The sequence below is a fragment of the Ammodytes marinus genome (assembly GCF_949987685.1).
Source record: "Ammodytes marinus genome assembly, chromosome: 19".
Taxonomy (NCBI): domain Eukaryota; kingdom Metazoa; phylum Chordata; class Actinopteri; order Uranoscopiformes; family Ammodytidae; genus Ammodytes; species Ammodytes marinus.
Window position 1 is genome coordinate 10,659,276 of NC_137223.1, and position 25,788 is coordinate 10,685,063.

Consider the following 25,788-nt stretch of genomic DNA (forward strand, 5'->3'; position numbering starts at 1 on the left):
GGTACACACTATCACAACACAGCCACATTACATGGCATGCCCAAGAGGAACAGACCCACCCCTAAGCATGTGAAACTGTGGTGTTATATATGTGTTGTGCAAAGCGTGTAATTTACTTATGGAGGGGTTCAGACCAACAAGGGCAGGGGAGCGCAAGGTTGTTGACATATTCTTCTCAAGGATACACTTCCGCCTGTCCTCCCTTTGCTCTGTTGCACCTACATTAGCATATGCTTTTTAAGTGACTTATAATGGACATTATAAAATAAAATTTCAAAAAACAAAATCTTGTTACCAATTTAAGGTAAGTCAACAACCTCTAAAGATTAGAAAACGTGCAGACACACGTGCTGGTTGCACAAAGGAACTGTTAATTTGGTTTGATAGGTACAACCATCGATTATTTGATGTATTGTTGTATTGTGTTCCATGAAACCCAAGCTTTTGGGCATTAATGATGGTATGTCTTTAACTGCAAGTTTCCAATTTAGGATATCAACTTCTATTGGTCATATTTCATCGTTAGCTACAACAGCTGAATGACAGTGTACCCAAATCTGATATGCTGTTAACAGTGCTATTTGCTTATGGCATCTTCCATACTGATTTGCACTTCAAGCTGCTTTTTGAATTCAACATTCAAGGATATCAATGTTTTGTGCGACACAGTGCAAGCAATTTATCCCTAAAATTATAACTTCAGGTCCCTTGTGCAAGCAGTCTTTACAGTCAGTAAGTGCATTTGATGTTTACATGCAAGAGTAAAGCTATGAACCCTATTGAAACATTTTTCTTCAATTATGTGCATTTTACATTTTTTATGAACTGGATTTAAATGTTTTTTTGTACAATTTTCTGTCAATATTGGAGACATTCAATCATTTTGTCGGCTTGTTTTTCTTGTGCAATCTGGACTTTTGTTTTCGAATCCTTTCATCTTCAATTGGGTTTCCATCTACGATTTCTTCGATGTGACAGAAGTACTGAGGATAAAGGAGTGTTCTCCAATCCCACTGTCTTATTTGCTGAACTCTATTCATCAAGCTCTCTGCTCCAAATCTGTCAGCTCTATACTCTAAAACAAGCAGTACGATTCTGTGAAATTGTATTAAGATTGGCATTATAAATCAATTAAATGTCAGATAAGGTTATAGCAACCCCAGAGGAAGGGTTCCCCGAATGGTGATCAGTTATACACAGTACTGTCACATCCCTGTCTAGCTAAACCGTAAATAGTTCTCCTTTGATATACCCTTTGAAAAGTTAAAAAAGGGGCTCTTAAAATTAATTAAAAAAGGAACGTATCCAGTCTATCTTGGTTAGAAAACAAATTGATACCTGAAATAAAACAATTATGTTAGTAATCACTATTAATTTATAATCAAAAATTGTAAGCGGCTTATGAACCAAACCCTGTGAGAGGCTAGTGGGCCCTTGAGTGGGGAAGGGATCCCATGATACTCCGTAGGGCAGACAAGCAGCAAACCCCTCTCCATTTGACCATCCATCTCTTGAAGGATAACCAGGGGGAAAGAACAACTGGAGGCATCAGTGATGATTGTTGCAGGTATTTTAATGTTGACACGCATACATATATCTATGTATATGTGTGTTTTTGCACTGCCTTCTCAGTACAAATTATAGAAATAGAGTTAATAATATAGTTGGTAGAAATTTATCATATGGTATCCTAAGCAGCACACACAGTTCTGATCAACTCACAAAACCTCAGACACTTTGATTTATTCTTGAAACCTTGATACCCATCAATTACAGTGAATATTGTGATGCTGGTTTTGTGAGTTGTTTACAATGTCTCTATTTTAAGTGTGCTTAGACCACATTATAAGTATAAATGTATGAGATGTACTTCCCAAAGGTTAAGTAATGTTTTCATATCGTAACCATAAAATAGAACTGAATGTTATCACAATGCCACTGTCTCCAATAATTTGTGAGAGCAGCAACTGTCTGCTACACGTGTTTAGTTCTTCTTACCATGCAAATCTGACTTCTTTAAAAAAGAAAAGGCCCCGTTTGGCCCTTGTCTTACCCTTGGCAAAGAAGCCTGTCAGCTGTCTATGACTGTGGGATTGCAGCCTCTTCCTGGTGCAGCCCTGAAGGGGGGAGTGACCCCTCCCCTCAACAGGTTACTTACTCTACATGGTCTAATCAGCCATTTTGGACCTGATATGTTCAATAGGGTTCATATCTGCTTTTTGGCCCAGTAGGTTGTGAATCTTCTACTCCCTTTACATCTTTTCTTTTGCACAACATGGCACAAATTTCAAGTCACTTAGAAACATTTTGATTGGTTTTGAGAAAAGGGTTCTCAGAAAAGGAATTCATGATTTGATAATGATTGATGTATTTCATGCTTAGTTCTACTCTTTGCTGTGTTGTGCAGTGAAAAGATGGAAAGAAGCCTTGAGATGACTGAGAAGGCAGTGTAAAAACATTGTGAAAAGCCTACAGTATGCGAGTTGAATTACTATCCTTATTTTCCTAGTTAAGTTAAGCCACTCACTCAAGAATGTATTTCAAAGAGGATCTGTTTTTTCTATACTGGTTCTGGAAGGAAGTAGCTAAATTAAATGGAGCTGACCCTCTACACCATTTAAGATTTTTCAAAAAGGACAGAAAGTTAATTATGAAAACCTTTACTGATTTTTATTTTTATTTTTTTCACGATACTACTCTGTTACCTCTTGGATTTCTGGTGCAGACATAGTGCATTTAAATCCATTTTGGGTACTCCTTATTTTACCCCCCAGATGGGAAATCATTGGGTCTTATCTTGTAGGTCTTTGGAATTACTGGCCACTTACATACTGTATGTTTTCCATAGATATGTGTATATTTCTTTGTTCAGAAACCAAATCAAATCACACTCCAGCTGTCCATTTCACTCTGAATTTCCTTCTTTTTGCATATTCAAATTTTTCTTCCAGAGGGATATGATGTTTTGGATGGGATCTCTTTACTAAATGAAGACATGATAGAGGATGATGACGGTGCTAGCTCCTCTGCCTATGCAGAGCTGGAGAGGCTAGAGAGAGAAACTATTGCTGCTCGCAGCCAGCACAGTACTAGCTCCACCGTAACAGCCATCTCTGTCCCACCAGCATCTCCGCCTTCATACAGGGTCCCTTCTGCCTCACCCATAGCCACCTCAGATCCGCCAATCCCTCAGGCCATTCAGGCCTTTAAGGAGTCTGCTAATATGGTAGCTGCCTTCAACTTGCAATGGAAAGATGAAATCTCAGCAATGCGCTATGAGCTGGCGGAGCTACGTAGAGATGTCTGTGGGGAACTGAAGACTTTCAACAGCAACTTCTTCAACTTTACTCAGTGCTACAACATGTGGACTTTGTGCCGTGAGCCTTGCAACGACAGCACTACACAAACAGATGACAGAGTGTCAATAGGAATTCAAGCTGGCTCAAGTTGGTCCGTGAGACAGAATACAGAGGACAAGTCTGTGATGTGCCAACCAGAGCCAGCACCATTCAGCATTATTGATTTGATGGACCCACCCCGAATTGAGATTATAGAGGGAACTCCAGAGAGCACACCAGAGGGGTCAGGCAGCCCTGCCAGCCCACTTCCAATAGAGGACTTTCCGTGGGAAATCAACAAAAAGCAAAAGCCCCATAAGCAGCCAGACACAGGTGGCCACACAGGTGGTCACAGAAGCGCCAGTCTAGAACTGTGGAGCAGGAAGTACACTAGTGGACCCATGTCATATCTGTCTATGTCATTCTAATCATTCACATTTTTCGCATACTGTAAAATGAAATGGGAGAGCTGGGTAAAAACTTCACATTTACCAAGATAGTCAGAACAGTGCTGTTGTGAGATGTCCCTTTACACTATGCAGACACAGAGTCTGACAGTTCTTGAACGGGTTAGTTTTATGTTCAATCAATCTTTTAACAAGTGTCTTGCTTAGCCATGGAGTAAAAGAGAACGATTTTGTTTTACACCTGAATGAGATGACAAGAATGTTTGAGAGAATGTGGCTGACATACAGATCCTCAAGTGCCAAAAAGTGCAGCATCATACTCCCTCCACTGTCTTTAGCGCCCGACCTTAGAGAAAAAGTCAATGAAAGTAAACATGATCAAAAATCTTGGGGTTATCTAATAAACTCAATCAGCCATTTTGAGTTGAGGTATAAGTTAGTCCGTTTCTGCAAATTACATCAATTTGAATAGCTCATGTTCATTCCAGTTTCTCCTCATGTAGAAACATTCTCTTACGCACCTGAGTATACTGAAACAATACTGTGAATATCTTTATAAACCCTAGTTTTATAATGAATGCATAAAATATACATTTATTAATATAATTATACATAATTAAATTTTTAGTTACTCTAATCTAAGCATTCCTTTGCCATAGCCTTCATCCATTTTGTAGCGAGCTCCAGTTGAAATGGGTATTTTGAAAATGTCCAACTAAATAATTTTGTCAGTGGTGAACTGTTGAACCACACAGCATAAAAAGACAACTTATCATATCCCTTGTACATTAAGGAAAAAGCCTATTTCTCTGGAATACTGTATGGATGACACTGTCTTAAGGCTTTTTGGACATAGTCCCTGGCAAAATATTTTTTTATTAATAATATGTTACTGAATTCTTGTCAAACAGCAAGTGGATAGGAAAAAAGGAAAGGAAATTACAGTGATGAAGTATGAATGTATTGGCTTCAGTTCGTACCTGCACAAACTGCATTCATGTTCAAATCCTGTACATGTATATTAATGTACTGTTTTGTATATAGAGAAACCTTTATTCAATACTTGTATTTGCAGTTATAAAAATACTGATTTCCGACAGCACTGGGAGGGGATGTAGTGGTAAATTTGGTTCTAAACCAAACAGCACTTTTTCCAGTCTTCAAGGTCGGTCTGCATTTTTTCCCCATTAAGCTCGTCACCCAGCTGTTTCTTTGAGTCATAATGAAGTTGGTAATTTATGCCATTATCTTGCTTTTGTTTCTTGTGCAGCGGTGGCTGGAAATTCTTTAAATGTCTCATGCCTGGTTTCCACAGAGTGGTGCGGCTCGGTTCGGTGGGCTCAGCCCGCTTTTATTTGCGTTTCCACTGTCAAAAGTTAGGAAGCGAACTGAGCCGCTCCTATTTTAGGGACTCCTACGTTGAGGTACCAAGCCCTCTGAAAGGGTGCCGAAAGGGTGGAGCAACACAGTGTAGTCCGTTGATTGGTTGAAAGTCAAGTCACTGTCAGTTCCGCGTTAAACCACCTTGTGTAGTCACCTCAGCAAGAGTGAAGAGTCATGGTTTGGCGAAAAATGCCGCGCACAGCTCTGTTTATTTTGTGGCCTTTCTACTCTTTATTGAGTAAATCAGCAGGCTACATTGTGTCCCACTGCTACGATGTCACCATAGTTATGTAGCTGCTGAGGCCAGTGCTGTTCGCATAATGTGCCTGTTGGCTCGCCCCGAGCCGTCTCTGTGCATTTACAGTGAACACGCTCGCTATACGGGGGGGACTTTAAATATAGGAGAGGCTGGTTGGATCAAGCTGAAACGAAAGACAGCTGACTTGACCACAGTCGTTCCAGGGAACTCTGACCCATATTCTGGTGCTGGCTATCGCTGTCTGGCATATTTACCTATAGGGTAGTGTCGGTGGTGAAGATGCAAGCCCGATCTATCTCTAAACGAGTTGACATGAGCCACACTGTTTCGATCCTCACCGCTTAGTGGAAACGAGGCATTTCATATCCATTATTTATTTATTTTAGAGGAAAATGTCTGACTTATACTGAATTGGATTTATTGTTAAGATAAACTTTGTTTAGATATTTGGACACAATTCTACCATATTCATCTTTTTAAAATGCAAAATTTCTTTAGTTGTAGAATTGTTCATGCTGGGGTGGTTCATCCCTGCTGAAAGATAACATTGGTCCCTAAAAATAGACAATCAGAGCCACTGAGGGCTTCTACCTCTTCAACATGTCGCCAGAGGTGCAGTATAGTACCACTGAATGCACACACCGCCTCACTAGTGATGGCTTAGCTGGGCTCCTGTCAAACGTTAATGAGTGGGAGCCCTCAATCATATGCTATATTTAGCTAATTGCTAATTTTGTCTGTTACTCATAAAATAATAGTTGCTCATTAGCCACTGGCATTACCCTCCACTCATGTGCTCCATTGTACCAACATGGCATACCAAAGTTAATACTGAGGCCCATGGAACTGAGGCCAACAACACAAAACTCTACAATTGACAGCACTTACAGTATCTGTGGACGATCACTGCAGCACAGGACTATGGGAAGCCTGTGTGTTTATGACTCCTGACTGAATGTGAACCTTTTAATAAAGGAACTTTTAATAAAGGAGAGGCATCATCTCTTACTTTAAAAAGAGAGTGGATATTCCTCCCCTTTTGCACGACCAAAAGACAATACTTGACAAAAGAGGCAGACATTTTCTTAATACTGCAGTTGCTTCACCCAACACCTGTTAGAATGACTCATTAAACCTTAGCTTAAATTCTTAATCATTAATTTCTCATTTCTAATCTAATATAAGTGTTACAGGGGAACACTTTGTTAAGGCATGTTATGCTGGTAATTCTTAGTAGCAATTCACTTCAGGTTGTTTTACAAAGAATGAGTAAGGAATAAGCTCGAATGTATTGTTTCCATTCTCCACTATTTGCAATACAATTACAACTTATTTTTTAAAGTTTATTTCTTATGTATTGTAGTTATTAATCAAAACAAGATTTTTTTCTCCCATTACAGGTTGGCCAAAGGCCGGGTTAGCATAAATCTTAAATTATTTCAGTGAAAGGCATATGACTGTGACAACATTAAGCTAGTAACCATTTTAATACATTATATAGATATACTGTATATACACACACACACAGTATATGAAAAAAAAAATCTTTAGAAAGGCTTGTTTTCATATTTTTGTCTAGCTGATTAAGAATGGATTGCAGTAGCATTCCTTACTTAAATCTTTTCCCATTGTTTGGGAAATGCAAACTAATTTTAAAGGTGCTGAAGACTGGCCAATCACGATGTCTCCAATTTACATCCATACATTCTATGCAAGTCCTTTGTTGTATTTTTTATTCCATCTCACTATTTGCAGTTATTAGACTTTAGGTGTTTATGTTAAACCTTCATACAACACATCAATGCCAGGAATCAAATTATGTATTAATGTTGAGCCACAGCCTACATTAAGGTTGTTTCAGTGTTTCCGGAAAAAAGTTGTTTCATTCACATGTTGTCCATTTTGGCTTATGTGTATTTTAGAATCAAAGAGTTTGTTGGTACTATTGTTGAGATTCCTGCTTGGTAGTAGCATCTGTGTGCTGTGTGACATTATATACAAATGAAACGATCATAAGTGCATCACACATTAACAATTTATTTACTGACAGCTAAATTTGAAAACAAAGCCTGTGATAATATAATTGGAAATGCTGTACAAATGCTTAAAAACATATCAATTTCAATTTGATTGATCTGCACACTGGCTACTGTTGAATGACAGGGAATTCACCCATGCTACAGTATAAGTAGGTTTATTCCAGTGTTTCATTATAATTAACGTTTCCTCATTTAGCCCAAAGAAATGACCCTTTCTGTAGAACAAGTTGAAATGTAGCAAAAAACTAAAAATAAACAAATATTGATAAAAGTATTATATAAAAAATATTTACATGAAAGATGTACATTTAAGAGACTGAAGAAGAGATAGACACGGTATTTACAATTATTTTCTAACCATACAACCATATTTTCTGTATTGAAATAAATAATTTATCTGGAAGTAATACTGAATTGTCTAATATGTTACAGTATGTAGTAAATTACCCCAAGTGTTTTTGTTTACATTTTGTTTTTATCGAGAGATCTGATGCTACAACTGTGCCAACTCTGTGACGCCAAGCTATTAGGACAAAGGTTTTTGGATGGAATCTTATCTCATCTTAACCTGTAACACTGCTTGAATATAAATCCTTTTTTACCCCTGTGTTCTCTTCCTGAAGTTATTCAACGTTTCTAGAGGAAAACATGCTACAATCATGTTGCAATTTTCAGGGAACCCAGTCTGCATTGTTAAGTGAATCCAAATATGTCAAAGTTATAAAGCATCATTTTGAAAAATAGTTAAGCTTGCATATGTTAACTTATAATTATTTTGTTAAACGAATGGAACCAGTATGTGATATTTTTGTCTTGTTTTTTTGTGCTTATTCTGGTGTTTCTTGTGAATTTTCATTACAACTTTTATTGGCCTTATGTATTTTTCATAAATTGATATAAAACAAAGGATTAAAATGTTTGATGTTCATGTTTATGGTAATTTAAGTGGAAAAATGGGGGTCATAGCTTTACAATGGCATTCAAAGGTGAAACTGACTTATAGCATTTGTAGTATTTTTGTGTTCATACTTACTATTTTACACACTTTTTATACACCACAAATACTTTACACAGCATGGGCCAGGCAGTGTCTTTCTTTGACCCTCTCAATGTGCATTGCTTTTCTATTAAGCTATCATCTTTTTGTTTGTTTTATTCCCCCCTCCCCCTATTTATAGGCGCCCGTAGCTTAGCTGGGGGGCGTAGAGAGTACGGTAGGTCTGGTAGGGAACGGTTTTATTATATATATTATTTTATATGTTGTTTATACAGTTTCATACATTCTGTCTGACTCATTTTTCACTAAAAATAAGATAGATCATAAGTTGAAAATCACTCATACTCACTCAGTATGCATAATACATTTAAATGTTTCCATCTGTTTCCACATTGAAACCAGTGGAATTTTCAAGATGTATTATTTCTTGATAATGAGTTCAACTTACCAAAAATATAAAACTCTTGGCTACCTTCTCATATGTTGGCCTAATGTAAGCACGCTGGCATTTATGTACAAAATATACTGTATTTGAACACAGTGATACACAAGGATCTCTGTTCCTTTTCAAATCTTCTGACAGGCACAACTGGAACCTATTTTAACTAAGATGTGCATGAAGCCTATCACACAATCCATAGAAAATATTAGTTTTGTTTGTTTTTATTTGTGTTTAAATATTATAATTTTGTTCAAATTCATTGGTATTAATAGTGATTCACCCTCTTGCTTTTACCATTGTATACATTTTCTTTAAGCGAACAGAGGGGGACTAAATTAGTGTGTTTTTACTTTACTGTAAATATCCTGGCATGCAGCAAGGCAGGTTATGACCAACATAACATCTTTGTTCTACAAACCACCACAAATCAATGCTGCTTTTAGATTATCTGGTTTTCATAGTCAAATTGTGGATAAGCCATAGTTATTAATGTACAAAAAGACCACAGATAATGTAGGCAAGTCAGATGCTTTGAATACAATGATGGCATTATTCCTAACAATTCATGATTCAGCTTATAAACATTAGTTGTCAGGGAAGGATGTGTATTACCAATACTCTAGTCTGGCTCACCGGATGTAGAAAGTTGAGATAGGGCTGCCGAAAGAATTTGACGGAACACTCCTCCCCTTCCTCTTCAATGCTCTGAACGAGAAACAGAAAGTGCGCGTGTGTGGGTGCAGCTGGAACGCCAATAGTATCTAGCTCATATACTGTATATAAAATTAAGTGGCGGTGTTGGTCGGCACATTTTCTTTAAAAACTGTTGTGTGTGTGTACCGGTAAATTTGCACTATTTTGAAATGACATGTTGCTGCTTCCTTGGCTTAGCACCGCCCAAGACGGTTGCGATTGGTTTAAAGACATGCAAACAGGCCAGCCCACTTTTCCCCCTATCTCAGAAATGATATAGGGTGATTTGACATGGACATCACAAAAAACCAGATGCATTGTTTGAGTGTTAGAGCAAACATGCTAGTTTTCAACACCCTTCCACAGGAAGCTTTTAAAAGAAAACTAACAAAGATTTTGTCCAAAGAACCCTTGTCATATTTATACCAACCCAGAGCCGGCCCAAGCCTTCAGGGGGCCCTAAGCGAAATATGATTAGGGGGCCCCTCTCCAATGTTAGCGCTGCTGAAAACTATAGATCTTTGTTAAATATCATTCACACACCCAGTGTTTTCCGCTAGTGCCTCCACTGTGCGGCTGTGCGAAAATATTATACAGCCGAGATTCAGACCCTCCTAGGGAGGTCCGGGGGTATGCCCCCCCGGGAGATTTTTTTAACCTTTTTAAAGTGAAATGCATGAATCTGGTGCACTTTGAGGAAAATTAAGAGGCTAAATCTGAGGAATTTTGTGTGAACAAATTATTTGGAGACACTGGGTCAGATGAATTAGAAGCTATTGAAGAAGGACACATGGATTTTCCATAAAAATATTAATATAAAATAAAATATTATGGAGGGTCCTCTGGGTTGGGCTTGGAGCTCTTTTTCTTTTACGGGACATATTTCTCTGTAATATAATGAATGCATTTAAATGCAGTGTGAGGAACTAAGCAGAAGAACTCTGTTGTCCAGCTACTGTATCTTTTTTGCACAGACAAGGCTGAAATAGGCTATAGACTATACAGTGCATGGGCAACTGAGGGCAGCCCCATTTCCAATTGTTTTTAAATAAACTCAATACACACTGTGCATGGATGTGAACGTGACATGATCAGATAATTTCGGATTTCCTCCCAGATGAACTGATTAAATTTTTAGGCTATTAATTATCTAGACCAAAACATTTTATTCCTTTTTTTGTATAACTCACATTTGCATAATATGATGTTAATATCAAACACACAAACTAAAAAAAAAAAAAAAAAAAGGCATTCGGGGGCCCTAAGCGGCCGCTTAGTTCGCTTATGCCTCGGGCCGGCTCTGTACCAACCGCAGCAATATTTGATTCTCAGAGTCAGAGCGAGTGCTCCAACCATCCATGCCGTCTGCGTCGGGGGCCTTAGCCGCCTACGATCCCAGAAGAGCTGGTTTTGGCTCGCCCTAAGGCACTGCGTTAAGATAGTTACATAGTTACAGAACCTTGGCTGTGTATGAACACCCAACTTTTTTAAAGTGCGCAGGTACTAGACAGGTAGCGGATGGTGAGTAGATATGGGCTGATTTTGACAAAAAAGTGTTGTGGATTGCAATGACTGAGTTTGCATTTAACAATAGCAAAATGGTCAATATATTTTTTTGTTTTGTCAAATAGTTGTGATTCTAGGATAAATTGAACTTTACAGCTTCTAGGGACTGTTAGCGGCGCTTTTTCAAATAACTTTAATTTGTTTTTTTTGTGGAGGCTGGAAGTGATTCACTCTTGTGCATGTTTATTTGGGACGCTAACCACTACATCATAACAAGGGCAAAAGCAATGACAAGAGATTTTGTTGAAATGATACTTTCAGGCCATTGATTTGTATTGGTTTGTTGCAATGTATCATACATAAAAGGTTAATCCACCTTGCATCCATGGGGGCATCACCACTGTATGTATATATGTATGTGGCTATGAACAACATGCTTGTTTTATTGTAGGCTACACCTTTTGAAAAAAAGAACCTACCTTTTAAATTTGATCAATTCAGCAGAATCAGCTGCAATTACTTAGCAATACACACCCTTAAGTCCTGCTAGTTGTCCAATGTCAAATCATCCATCCATTCATTCAACCATTAAATCAGATCCATCCACTCATCCACATTTGCGAAGCGCCTAGTGCCTTACGCAAGCTCAATCCTAGGCCTTCACGATGGTTATGTCAGGTATAGTAGCATTGACATGAAAAAAATAATAATAATTATTCCCATTAGTCAATGCTCATTTTAAGAAATCAGTGTTTTCGATTTTGAGATGGAGTTCTTAAAACAAACAATGTTCAAAAGAAAAGGTTATGTACTAGTTCAGTACACAGGATTTACTTTGCACTTAATCATGGAGTCCATCATTGAATCTACATTTTTATTGAATACACAAAATATTAGTTTTTTTCCGTGTTATTTTTACATTAAGGATGCACTGATGTGCCTAGCAACCTGCATCAGCTTCATGAAAGAAAAGCTAGAGAAAGCTAAATTAATGCATTATGTAAAATATAAGCAATGCTTTAACTTATTTTTCCATATACACATGCACTTACTGCTCTTTGCTCCGACAGCCAGGGAAGCGAAGTCTTAGATTTTGTCTACAATGATTTAGCAATATAATTGATCAGATAAAAGAAATACAAAAACATTTCGTTCTCACCCTTGCATAAAAGGAGTGGCGCTAGAAAGGAACTTTTCTTTCATGTTTGATAAACTTTGGAGTCAAAAACAACATGGTAATAGAGACTTCACATTAACTTTGTTGCATCTTCAGCCCCCATGATCATAAATGCTGCTCGTCAGTCATTGCACGTCATTAAGCAACAATCTACCCTGACCTGAGTAAGAACAGCATCTCCCCAGCCTCTTTGCCAGTCTGAGTCCAATACTATGGCAAGAACAGCCTCTGGCACAAATGGAGGGCGTCGGACGGAGAAGACACGCTGTCCGAACTTTTCTGAAATTTAAGTGTTGATCACAATGGAGAAAAAGGTTTGGGGGGCCTTGTTGAAAAAGCACGGGAGCGAAGGTCTGTTTCATATTATCTGCACCAAAACTATTGTGAAATGATATGCGGTCACACTTTACATTAGTCTGTGTCAGTACAATACTTCTTTATAGTACCTGGATAACAAATCTGGAATTTCAGCTTCATATAGCAAAGTTTTAACATGAGAAGTGATAATTGAATATTTTCAGTAATTACCCATATTATCATTATATTTCAGGTGCAGTTGTGTACCTACGCTTCATGTAAAGTGTGACTTAAACTTGTGCAATAAAATGCAAAAGTGATTTAAATGCAGTAAATCGGTTATACAGATATTATTCATTATATGATTTGAAAAATCCGAACATGAAAAGTGAGAATTACAGCATGGAAGACTTTTCAATATACTAGTTTGTTGTATAGCTAGAGGGGGTACAGAAAAAAACAAGTAAAAAATACTTTAAGTTTCAATTTAAAATAACATGTTTTTTGTCTGAGTCTCTCAGAACATTTTGTATTTTTCCCCTCCTGTCCAAACGTCATTTGTGTTAGCTCTACCTAATTGCCACTTTCCAATTCTAGCTCATGTTCTTAGCATTTCCCAACAGAGTGGCTAGTTCAGTTGTTGATTATAACGATTGTCATAGTCTCCCCTTCTTAGTCTTTGTCTGTACATGACATTTGTTGGCCTTACAGTCCAACACTTGCAATGTTTTTGCCTCTTTTGGGAGACACATTGCACCATAAATAAAATAAAAATGTTCTTAAAACAAAACCAAAAATCTGAAGAAAAAACGTATTTCATAATTTACAACTGTTAACTGAAATATATATATTTTTTTAATTAAATCCTGAATTTAAAAATTTGAATTGATTTTCATATCTATGTTGGAATGTGTTTATTTTGTCATATGTTTATATAATATGATATGTTGTAGCTGTCTGTTTTCATATTCAATTTATGCATGTAATCTCATGTTGTATGTTTTAGTGCATAATTGACCTACCAGTTAAGCCAAGCCTGACAAGTATAGACTGTTCTTTAGGTCATAAGAAATGGTCAACATATTGGAGCAATGCAGATGGGCAACACACTTGGCAAAGATTGATTCTTCAAAGACTTGAGTTTTAAACACCATAGCTGCTTTTTCTATTTTTAGCCAGTTTGTTTGATGGTTTCATAATTCAATACAACAATATAGGACAATAGTGCTGCAACAGATGCAAAAGGGAACAAGTATTAAGGCTAGATGAAATACAAATTCAAATGTCCCTGGCAATGAGAACCTTGTTATCAGACATTCTTGAGGCACTTCCTGAAGAATAGATGCCTATGAGAATTGCCTATCTGCATTTTGAGATAGAAACACGATGATTGCTGGATTGTAACCTGGGAATCAGAATTTCCCAAAAAATTAATCGTAACGTGCTGAAGCAGTTTTTGAGTTTGTAATAGTGGGACTGCAAATGTTCCTCACTCATATATATTCAAGCAGTAAAGGCCGAATTCAAGTGATTCAGCACTGCATATTCAGCATTTTATGCAACCCATTTCTTACGCTGTAAATTGAGTATATCTGTGTTCCTCTCTCTCTTTCTCTGTGTCTGTGACCAACTTAATAACTGGATAAGCAAAGGGAAAATACCTTGCAAATATTTTTAACTAGCTTTAGACATGTTAGTTGCAGTAGTTATGGATATAAGATTCACTGTAGATGTGCATTAGTGTGTTTGATACCTGCAGAGGTATCTTTCTAACTGCTGTTGCTTGCTCCTTGCAGGGATTCAGTTTCGTCTCCCTACTTCCTGCAGTGTGGACCGCGCTCAGCCACCTCCAGGTACCAGTCTGTCTGCATCTCTTCTACTTTCCTCCATGCACACTTATCTTTGCAAACTACGTTTCAGTTGCAGTCATACATCCATGGGATGGGTAGAGTAGTAAAGGGGATCTGGCTGGATCATTTTGCTAAAAATAATATAATAAAGAAAAAAGGAATACAAGATCAACTCTTTCTGTTTAGTTGTTGGGAAACATGCATTTTACTAAGTCAACAGTAATGATAGGTTTTGTAACTGAACATTTCGCTTTTCTTTTCACATTGCCCATTTAAAAATATTAGCTGAATATGACCCATTCAGAAAACCTATGTTGTGAAAATGAAATACTCACCCTGTTTGAAAGGCGGCTTTGAAAAGCTCAAAAAGATCTGCCTGCAAAAGAAGTCTGCTTTCCTTCTTATACATACCGAATGACACTGCTGAATCGATTCCTCGCCTCTGCTCCTCGATCTTTCCCTGCTCCTTTCTGCCAATGGCCCCTTCCGTTTCTTGAGATTGAGCACAGCTATACTTTCAGACATGATGAATTTACCAAATCTCGTCCGTAACATGGATTATTATTCTCATTATTCTTCGTAGAGGGTGAACAACGTCCCATAACTGTGATATAATAAGCATATATAGTATAGCCTGTTGTGAGTTATTGCTTAATTAACTGCCTAGAATGATTGCATGTCTGCGCTGTCTGTTCCACCTTTCTTCATCACTGTCCTCCTCGCAAACTCGCTTTTAACGTAACTTATTTCACAAGTCATACCTGCAAAAACTAAAAACTATAACACTGATCGGATATAATGTTAATTTAGGCAAACCCTTTAAGAAATGCAAAAAAAAAATCAATATTCACCTGTTCAAGTATCAGTGCAGCACCTGACACCTACGCTGTTTTGACTAGAGGAAAAGTCTTCGAGAAAATTGAAGTTGAAATGTTCTTCCTCTGCTTCCATTCCTGTATGCGGAAATAGGCAAGGACTGTGTAGACAGTGCCGATGGACTACTACGCTCAATGCAAGTTTTAACAAAATGATGAAGTTGTGGAATCTGCTAAATACAATGTTAGTTTTTGCCATCATCAACCATTTTGAGTGGTGGTGGCCAGAAAATCAGCAGTGGCGGCTGCCTCCAAAAATAATGCATAAAGTGATAACTCTGCTTGCCAGTTGCGAGATGCCGTTTCGCTGGTTTCCCTTTCACGCATGTAGTTTCATGTGGACAAGATTTGAGATTAAATAATCGCCAACAATGTCATAATATTCAATAGCACAACATCCCAATATTATATAATGCAACATGTAGGCTACAACGAAAATTTTTATAACACAACTAGCCTACTCACTCAATGAACCCTTAAAGAATAAGAGGAGCAACTTTTAAAACTACTTCCTAAAGCAAAGCCAGAGAACATGTGCAAATATTTGCATGTTTACAGGTTAATAGTTCACAAAACTCTCTAAAAGCCTCTTTGCAGCAGAGTAGCATGACTTTATGGGTGATAAAATACAACTCAATAGCGCAATAGGTGCAGAAACGTATTTGCCTTAGTAAAAAGGATCCCTATGATAATTAATAGTAAGTAAAAGTATCAAGCTCTGCATAATTCAAAGACAAGTACTTAATTTAAATATTTTCTGACTACAAGTTCAGTTCAAATGTAGGCTATGTTACAGCTTTGTTCTTATTTTACAGGTTTTACAGTTGTAGCCTAGCTATGCTGTATGTTGATAGGCCTAGGCCTATCACAACTCATTCAAATATTATAAAAGCACCCCAACAGTCCATTTCCGCTTTGTAAGCCCCAAACACATTCTAGTGCTGTGTCTTGATTCAGGGGTTGCGGTCTTGGAACCGGCCTCGTAGGCTGCATTTGAAGACCGATTGCGTCATAGCGGCGCGCAAAGGCTGTCCCATTTGCAAGGCTCCTTGCAAGGCTCCTCATATGCGGTCGTGAAATGCAGCCTTCGTTTCACGGTTTTGAAGCAGTTTTGAAGGCTGCATCAGATGTATCCTTCGTGGCCCAACATATCCCAAGATTCATTGCGTTTTTTTCAGAGATTGCATAAAATAAAATAAAAAATAACAAAACAGCAACGTGTTGCTCCATCTTCTTAACTTTTATCTTCCTTTCTTTTTTTCTTGTACTTTTTTTTCTTTTCGTCTGGTAGACAACTTATTTTTCTTTTTTCCTCCGCTGACAGGGCTGTCTCCGTTGGCAGCAATCAGGGTTGCTAGGCAGCACAGGAGCGGCGAGTCGTCACGCAAGGTAACGGCTTGTTACGTAAACCGGAAATGCTCGTAAACGGAGACCTGCGGAGACCGTCTCGTTTAACAAGGCTCGTTGGCCTTAAAACCAGCCTTAAAATCGGCCTTCATAGGCTATAGCCTTCATAGACCGCGAGACTGCGTCCTACCAAGTGCGTGGTCTCTGAATCAAGACACAGCCTAGGTCTACACTGCAGCTTATTTTGGTCCATAGGTATTGAGTTGTGCTACAATGGATGTAATCACTAGCTAGGCCTTAAAGTTTTCGTGTTGGCTTGAAGCTGTTGGTCGCGAACGCCACCATCTGAAGCCGTGTAGGCCCGTTTTTAGCCCGCCTTAATGTCGGTGAAAATACGGGCTTTTAATATAAAAACAGTGTTGCATCAATCACTTAATTTCTTGCAGTTGTAGGCTTCCTTACCTGACTGGAACGACATTCTCTGAGTCTTATCACCGCGAAGTAGCCCATTCCACAGTCTCTCCTCAGGTTAAACTTCTCCGCTCGCGCACTCTCACATAACTAGTCCACTCACTCAGCCTCTTCGTCTTCAAATTCTAAAGGTTTTAAGCTTAAACTAAACAGAAAGGTAGAAGCTGCACCGCTTAACATTTAGCAGACTATTCTAAATGGACCCAGCATCCACCTGTTGTTTACGCTGCATCGCGGGTGTGTTTGATTTGGTTCACAAAGCGTGCTCGCCGGGTGGCGCATTGAATTAGTGAGGGACATACCTAGCCTTTATTACAGTAGCCTATAATATTGTTATAGTGTCACCGCTTGGAGCTCTGCCCTCCTGCGGCCACAGCTTCTTTGAACTCACCTTTCTTTTGTTCCATTCTCACGCGGTTTATGTAGCCTAGAATATAGCCTAGGCCTATACAATGATAATTAAGAAAAAATAATGAAACTGTGTAATGTAGTCAAAGTAGGTCTAATAGGCTTACAAGTAAAACATATCTGATTTTTGTAGACAAAACGAATGTAATCTTGGGGGGGGGGGGGGGTCTGCTGATGATGACACAACACATAAACGGTCTTCTTTGAAATCCTACTACAAATAGCCTACATATTTCTGCAGAGCTGCAACACAATTTTAAAGCATGACATTCAGGTCCATTTAGATTTGGATGCACCTTCATGCCCAGTGCAGCACTGCTAAACCAAACAATACATTCAAACACAGCCAGGCACCATTGACAACACACAGGCCAGGATGCTTTCCAGGACTTTCAAATAAGGCAGCGGTATTTTTAAAGAAAATCCTGCTGTATCGAAGCTCTGCAAATTTTCTTTGTCGATGTTAACGTATTTCCTCAACTTCCCTTTTCTACATTCAGTCAGCAATTTATTTTGTTCAAGCAGCTCCTACTACATGCTGAACATTATTTAGCATTTGCTTAACTTTTGCATTTTACATGTAGATGGAGGGATTGGAAACAGTCTCCAACAGTGTATTATATTTTTCCTACCTGGCTGTTAAGGATTCACACCAAATTCAGGACAATAATTATTATGGACATAATGCAACACAAGTTTAACATATTTCATGCCTGAACCCAGACATTTACACCCCCCACAATATCTGTTCGTAAAGTTGTGATAGAGTGAAGCGTTATGGTGCAAACACAAAATATGTACTACTACAAAGCACTTCAGTTAGATATTGCTTCACCACATGCTTAGATTGTTGATTCCTAACTTTGTTTTTATTTAATTAAATTAAATTGCATCTGGTGGAGGATCTCGTATTCAGCTCAGTCACATCTGTGTACACATTCAGTAGTAGTAGTACACAGTGACTGGCATCTTTAGTTAGATTAGTTCCAGTATATTTACCGTAGTCTTCTGTCACACCACTATTTGAATATATTTTCTACAAGGGACTGTTTGCTCTAGAACACTTTTTATTTACGGTCACATATTGATAAAATAATTGATAAGTTCAAATAAAACGGATTATGTACCAAAGTACAGTGAAAATTAATTTGCAAGGTTGAACCCATTGACCCAACCAGAATTGCCCCGATATAGTCCACAGGAGGACATCTGGTGTCCATTCAATAGTATTGCAAGTATTCTTTTTTCCCGGTTGTATTTTTTTCTCAGAAGCCTTTTATGTGGTGGTGTGACTGCCCAGGAAAAGTCAGCAAATTAAATCTCTTCACTAAACATAATTTACCTAAGGACATAATTGTGTTATTTTCCCCCAGCACATAAATGGAGGTGTAAAAGGCAACAAATGAGTTTCCAAATGTCAATCCATTTATGCAGGCATAAAATATATGAATGAATTGCAAAATGGCGGTGCTGGTTGAATGCTGGGCTGATACAACTAACAATGCGAGGATAGGCTAATTTAGAGTTTTTGTATAAACCCTTTGACCTTTGCTAAATAATATAATATAATTTAATTTAATTTACTACTACAAAACTATTATAGTTTAATGAACCGATGTTTCTGCTGGTAAAAAAGATAATGCAAATGTGTTGATGTAACTGAAAAACCCAATAAGTGAGCATGTTTTAAAAAGGACATAAACATTTATTTATTTATTTATTTTCTGATCTTGATTGTGCAAAGATCTAATTAATGAACCGACTTTGAAAGGGCCAAGTAATGCAAGCTCACATCAAATACAAATGTATATCAGTATGTTATAATGTCACTAAATATTTGGCTGGTACCAAGAAATAAATCTGTAAAATGTTTGTCTTCTAAGTAAGTCAAAGTGAATGTTAAAAATAGCAGGTGTAGAGTGAGTCACCGTCTTTTCATTCCAGTATCCACCCACAGTGTCTTGCAGAACTGCGGCCCCTTCAAGTTGGAAGGAAGTCAAGACTGTGACTAGATTTAGCTTAACAGAGTTCCCGGTGGTTTTTATTTTATTTCTAATTGCACATAATTACCTGCAATCCAAAGTGCTTTGTGTGGGCTTATATACACAGTATATGTGTGTGTGTGTGTGTGTGTGTGTGTGTGTGTGCGTGCGTGCGTGCGTGCGTGTGTGCGTGCGTGGTGGTGGGGGGTCTGCCTACACCTGTTTATGCTAGTAAACAGCATTTGCTTGAGTAGGCGATGCCTAACAAATACTAATTGAGGAAATTAACAGGATACATCCCATGTGAATGACTAAGAGCATTACAGTTCTAACTGTGTATTGACTTTGGGTTGAACATGCAAAGTAATTTTAAACATAATTTTTATCAGTGTTTATCATATGTATGTATGTATGTATGTATGTATGTATGTATGTATGTATGTATGTATGTATGTATGTATGTATGTATGTATGTATGTATGTATGTATGTATGTATGTATGTATGTATGTATGTATGTACAGTATGTACCGTACGTATGCATGCATGTATGTATGCTGAGCGACTACAGGTTGTGTCATAGTGTTGAAAAAATATAACCAGCGAGAGAAGTTGGCACATTTCCAATTGTGCTAAGGGGTCCATCTGAATGGACTACCATCAGATTGTCATTTGCACTTGAAAGACCAAATTTTTCCTTTAATCCTTCATTGCACTTCCCAAATAAACTCAGACATGAATTATTACAAAGCTGCTGCTACTTGCTTTTCACCTTACTGACATCCACTGCTTCAAGTTCCAAGTGCCTTATCTCCCATCATGCTCTGACTCTCTTCTAACACACCCTGTGTGATACAGGTCAACTGCAGCACATGGCCATTGTCAGCTTTTGGCCACATCTTTTCATTCTCATGTTTTATTTTATTTTTTTATCTTCTACCCATGTCTTGTCTTGCCTTGTCCTTGTCCTCGTCCTCTCATTCTGCTTGTGCTATCCAGTGGTATCATATCCTCCCAGTTACAAGAAGACTCCTCCTCCTGTGCCCCCGCGCACCACCACCAAGCCTCTTATCTCTGTGACAGCCCAGAGCAGCACAGAATCCACCCAAGATGCCTACCACGACGGCAGGCATCCACGGGGCGCTCTGTGGACCACGGATAGCCTGGGCCGTCCCATCTACACCTCAATGGACAGCCTGGACAGCACCAAGGCGGTCACCATGGCCATGGAGTCGGCATCGGGCAAGAGGCACGCGTCTCTAGGCAGCCACACCTCCGTCCAGACCTGCGACAAAGCAGTGCTGGTGTCCAAGGCTGAGGAGTACCTCAAAACCCCACGCTCCTCTATTGGGATACAGGTAACTCGACACTGAGACCCTCCATTTGGTTCTCTCGAGTAAGTCACCACACACCAATCTCATCTGTCTTCTTCTGTCTAGTTCTCATTTAGATATTCAGATTCTACAAGACTTTCCTGTGAAACCATCTCTCAGGCTTTTTGTATTACCAAAGATCATTTATTTATCTCCAGGCAGACTTTAAGATGTTGAAATGGCAAAAAAAATTAGGTAATCTTGTCCTCTTTTTTTGGTATATTTTGGTACAGTATCTTCCCAAAAGTACCAATCAGTGGGAAGTACGTCACAAGGTTTTGGATTATTGTTGACCTTTACATGTTTCAGACCTTATTCAAAGGCAGCAGTAAAGAAAACCACGAGTAGGATCTCTCTTTGGCTCTTCAGGCGCATATATGGTTAAGTCCTTCTTGAGCTAGCTGATCAGATTGGTCTGATCATGTCCCAGGGATGTGATTCTTCTGGAACTGACAGGGGCAGAATATATGCCTACGTGCCTAAGTGTTGTAGTCTGCCGTTATATTCCAATTTCTAAATATCAAGCTGTCCTTAGGCATGTGCATCTGTATACTTCAGTTGTGATTAAGGATTGTGATCCTGTGAATGTGATCCTGTGAATGTGTATGACTGCTGTATGTTTGAGGTGGTGGTCGGAGGGGCCGATGGCGCGGAATGGCAGCCTCGCTTCTGTCAGTCTGCCCCAGGGCAGCTGTGGCTACTATCGTAGTTTACCACCACCGGTATGACTGTGTGTGAACGAATTGAACCTGGAACCCTGTAAAGCGCTTTGAGTACCTTGAAAAGCGCTATATAAATCCAATCAATTATAATTATTATTTTGACAGTGACCTGTTGTCTACTTGTCAGGTGGAAACTGTGACAGACTCTGAGACTGAAGGTAAAGGCCTTCCCCAGTTCCATTCTATAGGGATCCAAGTGGAGGATAAAAAACGGTATGTGACTACAACCGAAGCAACACACAGCCAAAGTTTAGTAAAAATAAAATAAAATTTGTTAAGCTCTGTCCCTGTAACTCACCCCCTTTTTTTAGGCAAGGAAGGTTCAAGCGGTCCAACAGTGTGACCACTGCGGTACAAGCAGACATGGAGTTGGAGGGCTTCCCCTCTATGGAGGACAAGGGCTTGCAGTTTGGCGGTGGCTTCGGTCGCCACTCGGAGCCCAGCACGCCCACGCAGTACGGGGCCATCCGCACTGTGCGCACACAGGGCCTGTTCAGTTACAGGGAGGACTACCGGCCTTCCAGCGGGCCCACCAGCCCACAGCCTGAATCCTGGCTGGCTGAACCCAGCCTGGAGAGCACCGAAACTGGCCGTGTGTCCCCCCTACGCAGGGACGGCAGCTGGTTCATGCAGCTCCTTCACAACGAAACCAAGCGGCTGGAGGGATGGTGCAAAGAGATGGAGAGAGAAGCAGAAGAGCATGACTTGTCAGAGGAGAGTGAGTGTCCTGAGGGAAACCACATTCTTGTCAAAGCAGGTGCTGTCTTTGTTGTCAGAGGTCAATGTTTTTATTATGATTTGTGCTGTGCTTTAGAGTAATGTCTATTTTTCTTGCAGGTTGTATAACCAAAGTGAACATTCACGCAGTATTAGCTGTCATGTTGAATTTGAAGACAGAAATCGTGATTGGCGTTTTGTGAGCAGATCCTTGTGAAATGACTGAAATATGTCATTGCTCTGCATATTGGCCTTTGCCAAGCTGTCGGGGGCAAAACTAGAATCTCTCTCTCTCTCTTTCTCTTTTTGTGTGTGTGTGTGTGTCCACCAGTCCTAGGAAAGATACGGAGTGCAGTGGGAAGTGCACAGCTACTAATGTCTCAAAAGTTTCAGCAGTTTTACTGGCTATGTCAGCAGAATCTGGTGAGTAGAATGTGATTGTGAAAACTGCATCGACCTACATTGCTGTTAACATGTTACATAAGACAATCACAAAAAGATCACGGAGAAACTTGTTTAATCTGTGTCAGGGCTTTGAGGAGGTGCTTTGCCTGACGTTGCACTTGTACACCTTCCAGAAATAGACCGGGGAGATCAATAGTGAAGCAGTCCCTCTGCTGCTCTTGACCTCGCTGTAAACGAAAGGGGAATTTCATTAGGAAGCATCACCAGCTTTGGGGCTATCTGTTAATGCACAGAGGCCGTTTCAATGGGATCTCAGATTGTGAATAATGGACTGTCACTCTCTCTCACTGTTTAGCCCTCAAGTCACATCGGAAACTCATACCTTTTAAATACTAACTATATCCAAAGAGTCATAAGTGGCTGGGGATGTTTCTGCAGATACAGTAGAGAGAGACCGTGAAAGAGACAGGCAGGCACTTAATCACTCCTTGCGAAAGCGTACCAATCCTTTTTAAATTAAATGCAAAACCTTGTTGAGGTAGCGCTGTCTGTTATCTTCCTGTCTTTTTTTTTTTTTTACTTTTTTTTTTTTGTGCATGGCTTGACTCTGTGTGCTGCTCTGATTTGGCCTGCACTCTCTCCCTCTCTCCCCATAGATAATGAGATGATGAATTATGTCTTACATTGGCGGTGACAAGCCTGTCCTGAGCTTTCAGACGTGTCTAAATTAGAGAATGACTCTTGTTTTCCTGCTGGACAAAGGAGGAACTGCACAACTAAAAATAACTAAATAAAAAGCTCTGAACTTGCTTTGAAGTTTGATTTAATAGACCTCTACTTGGTCTGAGAATACCATATGTTTGTGTCAGTGAGTAGGCAACATGAACAGCAATGCACCACAGATATGCAGCAACAATGAGCACCAGATAGATATGTGCAATTTATATTAGAGTAACATTTTTGTATGTATCTATAAACACCTGTAGTGACGGTAAATTGTCCATGTGTTGAAACATAATGTATTGCATTTTGTCCCTACTGCACATGCACCATAAAAATTATAAATTAAATTATAATTGTTTTTGCGAAAATGCAGTCAGACCAACTATGATGTTAAGGTTAAGAGAAACAGTAATTGGCAGTTGAGGCTATGTTGAGGCCATGTTGAGACGATGAACCAATGTCGGTGCTGTGCTGCCACACTGTGGTGGGAATGGTGAGGTGGCATTGAGTAGAAATACTATAAACTGAAAGTAGGTTGTAGTTCCAAACATAGTTTTGATAGCCTAGTGAAATATTTTATTCACCTAAATTATTTGGATAAATTGTATATCATTTTTTGTTTTGTTTTTTAAAAATATGTTTAGTGCTGATGGTATAATGCTGGTTCAGAACAGACTGTAAAGTTTCTTCACATTAATAATTACCATGCAGTAGATTGGAAATAATTTGATTTCAATACAAAAACAGCCACTACATTTGTACTGCACTGTCTTCTTCAGGACCCCAGTGCCATGCCCAGACCCACATCTCAGGACCTGGCTGGATTCTGGGACCTCTTGCAGCTTTCCATCGATGACGTCACTGCCAAGTTTGATGAGCTGCAGCAGATCAAGAGCAACCAGTGGCAGCCGCTGGAGACCCCAGAGAAGATGGTACAGACCCAACTACTATTACTGTTTAATTTATTTATTATTTTAATTTAATTCCTTATGAAAAACCACTCACACTGGTCCTTCATCTGCTGCGTAATATTGCTTTTTTTCATAACCCCCAATTATACATTATTGTTCAAAGCTGAATAAATGGTCTAATTTTACCATAATGATATTATACATAATGATCAATCTAAAAAAATATACTGTATATATATTTACTATCACTACTTTGAAAAATATTACTGCCAGGTTCATTATTTCTCCATAAAGAGAGTGAGATCTGGTTTTCTGCAGAAAATCAACTTCATGGGAAAGCAGTTATCAACCTTTTCATAATATTTTCCATTTAACATTACTTTTTTTTTCTAAAAGGCATATAATTCTGAACATTTACACCAGCTGCAAACCCTTTATTTCCCTGTGAATCAACAAACTGTTGGATACATTGCTATAATAATAATAACCCTTACAATTTTTATAATATATATTGTCATATATTATTATTATTGTCATGGCTGACAATATTGTCATATTGACAGCCATGACTGATTCATTTGGTAGTCTATTCATAATTAATTACATTTAACAATTTTTTTTTTCTAAATAAAACGCCTACAATCTTAACAATTATGTAAGCTTCAAACACCTATATTTCCCTGTTGATAAACAAACTGTCGGATACAAAGCTATTATAATAAGCCTTACAATATGTTTGCTTTGCCTTGTTGAATCCTTTCCATTCCTTATCCTCAGGAGCGCAAGTGGCCTCCACCTCCTCTGGCCAAGCGGCCATCCAAGGGGCGTGGCAGTGTGATGCGGGATCGCTCTCTGGACCTACAGGACCGCCAGCGACAGGAAGCGCGCAGACGCCTCATGGCTGCCAAACGAGCCGCCTCTTTCAGACAGAACTCGGCCACAGAGAGAGCAGACAGCATCGAGATCTACATCCCTGAAGCCCAGACGCGGCTTTGAGGTCCCACAGATTCCCCCCTCGCCTCCCCTAGTCCACTCTCCACCCAACACCAGCTCGTGGCATCACATCAAGTCTCCTCTTGGTGTCCTTATCCGTCAACCATTTCAACCATCTGTCGCCATTCTCTGGGTTGTCCCTGCCGAGGCTACACTAGGCAAAGGTTTCAGTTGAAATTGGATCTCCTTTTTTTTATCGTCATAAAAGGTGCAGTGTGTAATATCGGAATACTCAGTGACATCAAGTGGGGAAAGTTTTTGATCGAAACTCTCCCTTGGTGACCCCTCCCTTTCGAATAATTAAAGAAGCTTCAGAGGCCTTCAAGGACAAGAAGCTACTTACTAAAGATGGCATTATCCACCACTGCCTCAAGTCTTTCCACAATATTAAGGGATATATTAAGTTATGTATTCTATAGTACTTCTTCTTCGATTTCCAACAGGTGCATTTCTGTGCCCCAGGACATACAACAT

General features: G+C 39.1%; 1 protein-coding gene across 1 annotated transcript in view; it reads left to right on the plus strand.

The window, feature by feature from the left end:
* LOC307266215 (disks large-associated protein 2-like) overlaps positions 1 to 25,317 on the plus strand; it is a gene marked incomplete at both ends in the record, with an annotated part of 96,715 nt that extends 71,398 nt beyond the window's left edge. The window contains 8 exons of the mRNA XM_080048190.1: positions 8,605 to 8,649; positions 14,335 to 14,391; positions 20,470 to 20,828; positions 21,693 to 21,778; positions 21,877 to 22,283; positions 22,614 to 22,705; positions 24,190 to 24,342; positions 25,099 to 25,317. Of these exons, the coding sequence (XP_079904316.1) occupies positions 8,605 to 8,649; positions 14,335 to 14,391; positions 20,470 to 20,828; positions 21,693 to 21,778; positions 21,877 to 22,283; positions 22,614 to 22,705; positions 24,190 to 24,342; positions 25,099 to 25,317 (1,418 nt within the window). The remainder of the gene's footprint in view (positions 1 to 8,604; positions 8,650 to 14,334; positions 14,392 to 20,469; positions 20,829 to 21,692; positions 21,779 to 21,876; positions 22,284 to 22,613; positions 22,706 to 24,189; positions 24,343 to 25,098) is intronic.
* Positions 25,318 to 25,788: the final 471 nt, after the last annotated feature.